This window comes from Bubalus bubalis, chromosome 14, assembly GCF_019923935.1.
Source record: "Bubalus bubalis isolate 160015118507 breed Murrah chromosome 14, NDDB_SH_1, whole genome shotgun sequence".
Lineage (NCBI taxonomy): Eukaryota > Metazoa > Chordata > Mammalia > Artiodactyla > Bovidae > Bubalus > Bubalus bubalis.
This window is the reverse complement of record NC_059170.1, coordinates 6,252,551-6,262,463: the sequence shown is the minus strand read 5'-3', so window position 1 is coordinate 6,262,463 and position 9,913 is coordinate 6,252,551. Positions and strand designations below refer to the sequence as shown.

Genomic DNA, 9,913 nt, shown 5'->3' with positions numbered 1-9,913 from the left:
AAAATATGTATCTAAGAACATCTTAAGGACAGGTTTTTGGTGCTGATATTTTTATAATGAAGAATTGCTTTAAGTTTTTCCTCTCCTGGACTCCATAAAATCCTAATTTCTAAACAATTCCAATTCAGATTACCTAGTGTTTTTTTAAGAAGGGAAAGGGAACTATCACTCTAGGTTTGCGGCTTGTGTGTTAGAACTTGCAGTTAGCCCGGGTCCTGGGTGGCACCGTGAACTATGGGAAATGGTTTCCTCTGAATTGGGAAGAAATGCTCGGCCTGGCTTCACAAGGCTGGTGGGACTGCTTTAGCTGGTGCAGGCGTTTGCTCCTGTTTCAGTGTCTTCTCTGCAGATCAGAGGCTCCTTGGAACTTTTTGAACCATGGCATCCATCTTGGCAAAGGCTGCCAGCCCGGCTCCTCCCTGGACAGAGTCCAGGGTTCCGTGGCCTCTGTCTTTAGAGGATAAAGAATCAGACTATCGACGTGGGGAGGTGCAGTTTTTACAGAGGATGTGGGGATTGTCTGTTTAGTGCAGTGAGACCGAAATCTGATTCTGTACAGATTATGTGGTGTTTTTTTTCCCACCTGACTTGAATGCTTTATTTTCTTCATGTTGGTTTTGTTGTGTTGCTTGAGAGATTTCCAGTTTACTCTAGTGTACTCATACCTACCAACCTAATAATTATTTTTGATTTGAATAGTAATGGAAGCATTAAATCATATTTACTATGTGGCTTAAGTCGTCACTGGCAGATGAATATTGAGACAGCACTGAGATGTTTTTGAACTATGAACATGATCTGATACGGGTGAAACGTCTGGAATGGCAAACAGTTGGTGCTGCTTTGGCGCTCGGCGGAGCTCTGGTCCTGAGCTTGCTAAAGCTGCTGGGTAACAGCTGAGGGGGGCAGGCAGGCCACTGTTCGGGAGGACGCTGGGCTCAGCATCCTCATCAGTCTTCTGAGTTCGAGTTCTGAATTTTTTCCTTCTTCGGTTAAAACGAATGAGAAACCATTTCACTTTGTAACTGCACCTCTTAAAATAGTTTCTGAACAGGAAGGCTGGTTACTTGCATTCTTTTACTCGAGCATAATTCATGAATATTTTGTTAAATTTTTTTTTAATGTTTAAAATTGAGATTTCCTACTGCATCCAAGAAAGTTTTTGTATCTATCTTATAAAGAGTTTAAAGATGGGAGGCTGGAGTTGCTATGGTGTGTTTTCAAGACGTCTCAGTGACTGTTCCTCGGTGGGGCCAGCTGTGTGTGTGTATGACGAGCTGGGTTCATACTTTGGGATCAGGCCAACCTGGGTTTAAATCACATGTCTGCCACTGAGGCCTTGACCTCCACGATTCTATTTCCTCTTCTGAAAAAGGAGAATACCACTACTTACCGTCAGGATGGTTTTAACAAAACATTGAAGTACTTAGGAGAACCTGTGGAGGACAAATCAGTACCAAGCTGTTGGTTGAGTTGTTTAGGGCGGGGTGTGGACGTGCCTGGGAGGCGGTGTTTGCCTGCATAGCAGCCCCGTAGACGGGAAGACGGGGCGTCCCGGCCCAGGCAAGGCCCTGTCGCAGGACGGTTCTAGACACGGGGCCATTGTCACTGCAGAGCCCTTCGTTAGAGTCTCCTGCTGGACCCGTTGATCCTCCCTGCTGTTTGTATCTTTCTTTTATAAATGTTTTCCTTGTAGCAAATACAGGAAAATATTTTAACAATTAAAAATCATTCATATTCCTATACCTTCAAGCATTTTTATTCTCTTTCTAAGCAAAGTTTAGATCATTCTGCAAATAAAATTTTATATGCTTTTTAGAAAAACCTTTTACCATTTAAAACATTTACTTGGCAAATAAAATTTTCAGTGGTTGTAGTTTTATCATTTGGATATATCAGTCCCAAATTATACAATCATTGTTAGGTATGTAGAGTTTTTATTTTATAAATCTTGAAGTAGACAACCTTTTAGGTCAATCTTCATCTCTTTTTTTCCTGAAGGTGGAATTATTGGGCCAGTTATCCTGTGGGAAAGGTTGTGCCAATTTCTGTCACACGTCCCTACCCACACTGGGCATTACTTCATTATTTGTGGGGCACAACGGATCTGGCATTCAGTCAGAATATTAGCTGCATGTGGTAAAAGTCTAATAATAAATAGGGCATCTAGCTCAGCTGGTAAAGAATCGGCCTGCAGTGTGGGAGCCCTGGGTTGGGAAGATACCCTGGAGGGCATGGCAGCCCACCCCAGGATTCTTGCCTGGAGAATCTCATGGACCAGAAGAGCCTAGCGGGCTACAGTCCGGGGTCGCAAAGAGGCGGACACAACTGAGCGGCTGAGATGCAGCTGAGCGGTGCGTCTCTGCCCTCCCAGAGGCAACACCTTTCAACTCACACTGCCTGTAATTCTTAAATCTTTAGTTTAATTATCAACCATAAGGCCTCATCCTTCCCTGCTGTGACAGATGAGAACTTAGCTCACACCACTACTTCCAGCCTACACTTTGTAGTTCTCCTCTCTCTCTCTAGTAGTCCTAACTCTCGTCCCCATCAGCTGTGGCCTTCATCTCTGTATTGTCCTCTGGATTGATGTCTCCCTACCCTCCACCTCTGACTTCGTTTTCACACTGTTAACAGCAGCTCGCATTTCATCCTGCGCAGTAGCCCTTTTCTGTGCTTCGTCTGTAGGTCTCTTAAAAGGTAAAAATGGATAATCAGTAAGTGAACTATTAAAACGGTATAAATAGTATTCAGAACTGGACTTGGCAGTGTGTAGAGATTGTTTTTTCCTCCCAAGGTCCAGTGTTTGTTTTCCCTCAAAAGAGGCCATTCTTAGAGTCAAGGTCAAATGGATTATTTTTCCTTCATATTCCATGAGTTGCTCAGAGCAAGCCATGCCCCATTTTATCTTGTGATATACTTGGATCCTGATGGGTTTTTATTAGCCTTCTTCATTCTGAGGGTTACATGGAATCCTTTCCACTCTTCTCTGAGATGTTCTTTGTACAACTCACTGGCTCTTGTGGGTCATGCAGGTTCTTTAGGTGAATTGCTACGAGTTCCAGTTGCGCCTCCTTCATCCAGTGTCTCATGGAAACTTGAGAAGCAGGTGTGAGGCTTTGGTCTGAGAGGCCACACAGCTGGCTGGCACTGGGACTGAAACCCAGGCAGCATGGTTTCTGGAGCTCAGGACTTGGCCGCTATGCCGTGGCTCCACAAAAGTTAGAAACAAGGCTTCCCAGGTGGTGCTAGTGGTAAAGAACTCACATGCCAATGCAGGAGACATAAGAGACGCAGATTTGATCCCTGGGTTGGGAAGACACCCTGGAAGGGACGTGGCAACCCACTCCTTGCCTGGAGAATCCCATGGACAGAGGAGCCTGGCGGGCTACATCCGTGGGTCACGGAGTAACATGACTAAAGCATTTTAGCACACGTGCAATCTGTTAATACAGGTGTGACTGCGAGGCAAACACCGGGAATGTTGTTGGCGGTCTCTCCCCTCTGTTTGGTTGTGATCTTTTCCTCCATTTCAGAAAACCTGAGTGTTGGCTCTGTAACCCAACTCATTATTATTCCTTGCTCCCTGCTCCTTGGTTGAGAAACATGACCTACATGTGCAACAAGGCAAGATAGAGCTTTGGGTCCACCCTGGCGTATTCTTGGTAGGAGTATTGAAATCCAGTGAAAAGAATGTACAAGGCAGTTTCCTGTGGATCTTATGAGCTAAGAATGCAGTAATAGACGAACACGCTGCCCCTGGGCAGGCAGCCGCCCTCAGCCACCCGCCCTTCTCTGGGGTTGCTGTGTGACAGGAGACTTTTTTAAAAGTTAGGAAAGTCTCCTTTCTCCCTCACAGTGGATGATGTGAGAGCCAAACGTGGCAACATGGAAGGAAGAGCAGAGCAGCCACTGCAGGCAGGGAGAAGCTGCTCAGACTTGACGTGAGAGGGAGGAGGACTGGAGAGGTGGGGAGCGAAAGGAGGGGTTTACCTTGTGTTGGGAAGAGGGTCCGGCTCCTTGCAAGCAGTTGAGTCAACCCTTCCGAATCTAGAGAGGGAAATGCTGCTCCAGGAAGCTGGGTTTCTCAGGAGATGTCCCCTAAGGAGACAGATCCTAAAGGGTCTCCAGGTGGGTCCGCAGAGCAGCGGGGAGGAACCTCGCTCCCACCAGGTCCCGCCACTCAAGAAAGCAGAGCTGGGTGTCCTCGGAAGGCCGACAGTCCTGCTGAGCCGTGGCTGAGCTGAGGCCAGCCCCACTGTCGTGACTGTAGGTCTCAGGCTGGAAGAAGTCCCTGCAGAGAAACCTTCCCAACAAGAGCCGGGGGTGAGGGCTGGGGACGACAGACGAAGGAAGCCAACTGCCGCAGACTGAACATTCCACACCCCCGTCCTAACAGGCAGCTGAGAACACTGCCTCCAGTCGCTGGGACAGTGGCCTGCAGAGCCCCCAACAGTGAGGCCAAAGTCGTCTTTCCTGTTTAGTCAAAGGTACCACGTCGTGCCATAATTTGCAGAATTTGGGGGTGCCATCCAAAGAACCATCCATCATTTAGAGTTGTGTTTTGTATCAGAATAAAAATCACTAGCAATGTCATGGTCTTGCGGCTCAGAACGCTAGTTCTAGAAGTACATGTACAATACCTGGGATCTTATTAGAAACGCGTTCTCGAACCCAGACCTACTGCGACAGAACCTCTGAGAATGGCACCCAGCAGCCTCAACACAAGTCTCCCCGGGGAGTGGATGCTCGTGCTCAAGCAGCTGAACAAGGATTGGATGAAGTAAAAGTGAATCGGAAAGGCAAGTGGGCATGGCAAAAGCTGTGAACACGGTCAGTCTCAACGTTTTATGGGCTCGGAAGGGAGAAGGGATCGTACTTCAAAGATACGGAATGAGCGGCTTCAGTTTTGCATAAAGGGTGGCAGACATCACAGCTGTGGCCGACAGAGCCACAAGCCTCAGGGTCTCTTCCAGAAGTCATCCATTCTCTCCCACCGAGCTGAAACGGACAGGAACTCGTGCTTTCATGGCCCTGTTTCTTGGGAGAGTCTCAGGAGTAAACGAGGGTCTGCGTCCCTGAGAGGAGAGCCCTGAGCACAGGACAGGAGGACAGAATGAGGGCGTGCCTCAGCCCCCAAGAGGGGGGACTGTACGAAACGGCACCAGCGCCTGGGCTGCATAACAGTGGAAGGTGCTGACTAAGCAGTACCAGCTCTGCACACTGGGGAGCTGCTTCCGGGCCAGCATCCACCTGTTAAAACATCTGGGCCCTTCACCAGGTGATCTAGTTACAGGCGCTCTTCACAGCACAGAAGACGTGGCCGCACAGAAGACGTGGCCACACAGAACCACCATCTCCCAGGCTGTCCCGCCTCCGGGGCCTCGGGAGAACGCTGCCTGGCTGCGGGGAGCGATGACAAACCACTGCAGAGAGAACCGGGCCGGGTCTGGGCCCACTCTGGCGTTGGGGATCTCGAACACGCTCACCTGGCTACCCACACAGTCTAGGCTTAACCCCCCCTTAGCCACCCACCATTCCGGAAGTCACGGTCCCTGGGCTGTGGGAGGTCTGAGTGTTCCCAGGTTTCTTAGCTGGATTCAGCCTGGTTTACACTATTCTTGTCCGTGAACCCAAGGAGCCGGTCGACAGTTATTACAATCCAAAGAAGCGTTTTCAGGTACACATTCTGAATCCACCCAGTGAGCATATGCTCGGCATACAGGACAGACAGGCAGACGTACCTGGACCGGGGGACACGCACAGAAGAACGAAGGCCCAGGGGAATCTTAGGCCAGTTCCCGCAGAAGACTTTGGCAGCTGGAGCCAATACACAGTTGAAAAATTAGCCAAGGGACTTACCTGGCGGTCCAGTGGTTAAGACTCCAACGTGCCATGTTGGGGACACAGGTTCGATCCCTGATTGGGGAACTAAGACCCCACAGGCCCGGGAGCAACTAAGCCCACAACTGAGCCCGCACCGGAGAGTCCAAACGCCGCAGTGAAAGATCCTGCACGACCCAACGCAGCCAAATAAAAACACGCAGCAGGGAAGGCTGCAGAATGCCGAGGTGCCGAAGGCATCAGCAGGTGTGTGTGTATGTATAGACAGATATGTACATATAGACAGATACAGATGCTCTTCCCCAACAGCCCACTAGCAACAAGCTCCACACGCCCCTCGCTGGCAGCTCCGCCCCCAGCACCATACTTCATACCCTCTCACATCTTCCCTTCTTCAGTTACTGCTCGACAGGACCACACGTTCATTAGTAGCTGTTTATTGATCAATGGTTTGATATAAAGTTATTTCAGATCTTCAGAATTTTGCCCAAATGGAATCACAAGCATTACAAAGTTTTTCTCTTAAAAATAAAAAAGGGGTCGGGGGCAGGTTGGGAAGGACCAACCTAGCAGTAGTGGCATTTGAGAATAAATTAACAAAAAAAAAAAAAATTTAGTATTACCATTTATTGGTGACAAACACTAAGTTTTACTTACATTCCATGGGGAGAAAAAATTCCAGCATAAACAACGAATCCAAGCAGTACTTAACTCGCAAGGCTACCGTGCTTGTCATCTGGGCTGTTATGCGGGACCTCGCCGCACACATCTCTGTGCACAGCAACACTACTTCAGAAGCAACAGTTACAGAGATAAACATGGGCTATTCTTTCCAGCCCTCATGGAGATGTAATCAACAGTATAAAGCACTCAAGGAAGATCAATCTGCAGTTGTATATGTGCTACATGGAGACCATATCCTGTAGTGTAGTGAGAGCTGTGTGTCCTCAAGAGTTGTATTATATACACACAATTTGTTTACTAATCTTTAAAACAAAGATCAAAGTTCATTTAAATCCTGCTGCATTAACAAAAAAATAAAATAGAAAAGGAACCAAATGATCGGTTAAAGTTTAAAATTCTTAAGTTGTCCAATTTATACCACTGTGGGAGACTTCATCAAGGTTTCATCAAGGCCAGGACTGTTTCAGCTAAACCAGAGGGCACACAATTTGCATCACTGAAATGGTCCTGGGTTAAGTCCAATGAAATAAAAATGTATAACCACATACACATGGATATGATCTTTGCCGGTTAGATTACTGATAAAAGTCAGTCTCAGACAAGTTTCTAAACTGTGCTATGTAACTCGATACAATTGAGAAACTCTCAAATGAAAATTTATATAGTGTCATTTCAATCAAAAGAAAATAATGAAACTAAGAATACATATCTCTCCTGGAAGAGAGCAGTGGCGACAGTGTGGGTACCGCGGGAGGCGTGGGCCAGAGCGCGCCGAGGTCAGCTGCGGCCCAGCAGGAAGCGTATGTGATTTTCTCTGGGGCTTTCAGCCCTCTCTCTCCAGCGCGGGTGTCCAGGGTTTGTCCCAAAGTGTTCTGAGTGAGCCAGTCTGAGAAGGGGCGGTGCTTTCTGTTTCTTCTTTCGCACAGCAAGAAAAAAAAAAAAAAAACAACACCCAAAACAAACAAAAAAACCCCACCAAAACCAACACTAGGCTGCCTGGGGCAAAGGCCTGCGATTTCCCAAGGGAGCCAGGGCGGCTGCAGACCGCCCGGCCCCCCAGCAGCCACAGCCACGCGCCAGCAGCCACGCCGCCGCCGCCTCCTCCGGCCCCGCCGTCTTCACCACTGCCGTCTCCAGGCCTTTACCCATCGTGTGTCTCGGCCCACTGGAGGTATCAGAAATTCCAAATGTTCAAAGCAGTTTCAGCATTTTCAGTATACATGTTGGGATTTTTCAATGATTCATGGCCAGATAAAGTTCAGCACCTCCCACACCTTTAAGAAAGAAAAACATGAAAATGATCTAAGTTTTAAAATTTAAGAGAATTACGCCATGTTAAAAATGGAACTAGCAGACATCAAGAAGCCTGCTATTCAGGCCCCAGTTTATGATAACTGATGCACACTGGGGGCTGGAGGGCGCTTCCCTGCTAGCTCAGCTGGTAAAGAATCCGCCTGCAATGCCAGAGACCTGGGTTCAATTCCTGGGTCAGGAAGATCCGCTGGAGAAGGCATAGGCTACCCACTCCAGTGTTCTTGGGCTTTCCTTGTGGCTCAGCTGGTAAAGAATCTGCCTGCAATGCAGGAGACCCAGGTTTGACCCCTGGGTTGGGAAGATTCCCTGGAGAAGCTATAGGCTACCCACTCCAGTATTCTGACCTGGAGAATTCCATGGGAGGAGGAGCCTGGTGGGCTATATAATCCATGGGGTCACCAAGAATCGGATATGACTGAGCAACTAACACATACAATCAAGTGAAAACAGCAGAGAATGGGTAGATAGTATGTTATCTCCAGGGGGGAAAGGAGGAAATAAGGAAAGAAATGTATTTGCATTAAAAACAAACATAAGGAAAGGTACACAAGGAACTGGCGCAGAAGCGGTCCCTGGGCAGGCAGAGCGGCGCGGGGGGCCACACGAGGGCCAGACTCGCCGCCTTTAAAATGAGTGTGACGTGCACCACGTGGATGTGTTACCTATTCACACGTTTTTTTCTGTAAAGGCAGCGCCTCCGACCGACACTTGGGAACTTTCAGGGGAAAGGGACAGAAAGTGGCTAGGTCAGCAAGCGTTTCCCTACGAAGTCGAGCAGACAATTTGAATGTAATGCAAATGAGGAAGAGAACTGCCTTTCCATGTAAATCAGCTCACTCACATAGACATTGGTCCATTTCCTGTTCTTGGCATCTCTGTATTCTGTTGGTCCAACTCAGACAGCAACTTTAAAATGTTCAGTGCAGCCTAGAGAGAATAAAAAGTCAAAGTCAAACCGTGGCCACCGCTCAGGACTCTAGTACACAACACTGCACAGCGACCCGAGGCTTCTCCTGCCCAAGAAAATACACGGGCCACTGAATAACCCTCTCACACGTGCATCTTTAATTAAAAATATAAATGTACAAAGTTATCCAGGGTTACCTCACTGAATCACACCCTCTGTTAATTTTATTATGTATCACATTACAGTATTTCATCCTGTGGTCACCAGACTACAAATTTTATATCCCCACTTTAATGTAAAACCTGTTTCTGTGTTAGCATTAGAATACATTCCCCTCAGTGACATATAATGAATGCATTATATTCCATTAGATGAATATACCATAGTTTATGTCTATTATTTTAATCAATTCCTTTTCTTGGTTTTAGTATTTCTTAACAGTAACAATTTCATCTGAACAGAACATTAAAATGAGAGTCTTTCTAAGCTGCTAGAACTTGGGGCTGCAATTCCTTGTTCTGGTCAGAGGTGAAATGAATTCAGTATCTGGAGCCTTTCAAGATCTGGGTCCCCCTCAGGTCAGCAAGGAAAGGCAGGAGAGGGTTGGCCAAAGCCCCTGAGTTCTGATAACAGAATGAGACATCATGCCAGTAATCTAGGAGCAGTCTTCAGAAATATGATATCCACAGAACAGCCAACTGTCCCCACAGTCTGCGGAGAACCCTCTCCCTGTCTCTGAGGCCAGCGGCAAGCTGGGGCCAGGCCCCGCGTGGGGGACGCACCATGTCGTGGCAGGACTCCACATCCTTCCCGATACCGTGGCTGATCAGGGGCGGCTGAGAGGAGCAGTTGATAAGAGATACAAATTCGTTCTTGTTGTTTTTGGGGAAGTCTTTGTATTCAACCTACAAGGGAAAAGAGAGCTGAGGTGAGGGACTGGGAGAGGAAGCGAGGTCGAGGGGGCACAGGGCTGTGGCTCTGGGTCTGTGTCCCTGTCTCAGCCCAGTGTGTCTACACCAGCTCCTGCTCTGCAGGCACGAAAGGCCATCCGTGGGGCCTGCTGTGAAGGGGCAGGCATGATACCAGAGCCTCAGCTTCCAGAATCTCCGAAGAATCTAGACATCTACTCAAAAACCCTAGTCTGGAAGAACCCCGTGTCCTTTC

At 47.9% G+C, this 9,913-nt stretch overlaps 1 protein-coding gene across 10 annotated transcripts in view; it reads right to left on the bottom strand.

Annotated features, from left to right (window-relative positions):
* Positions 1-6,265: 6,265 nt before the first annotated feature.
* STAU1 (staufen double-stranded RNA binding protein 1) overlaps positions 6,266-9,913 on the bottom strand; it is a 62,632-nt gene continuing 58,984 nt past the window's right edge. For all 10 annotated transcript variants that reach the window (XM_025263319.3, XM_045162590.1, XM_045162591.1 and 7 more), the window contains 3 exons: positions 9,532-9,654; positions 8,684-8,769; positions 6,266-7,802 (listed from right to left, as the gene is read on the bottom strand). In XM_025263319.3, the coding sequence (XP_025119104.1) occupies positions 7,787-7,802; positions 8,684-8,769; positions 9,532-9,654 (225 nt within the window). In that variant the 3' untranslated portion in view covers positions 6,266-7,786. The remainder of the gene's footprint in view (positions 7,803-8,683; positions 8,770-9,531; positions 9,655-9,913) is intronic.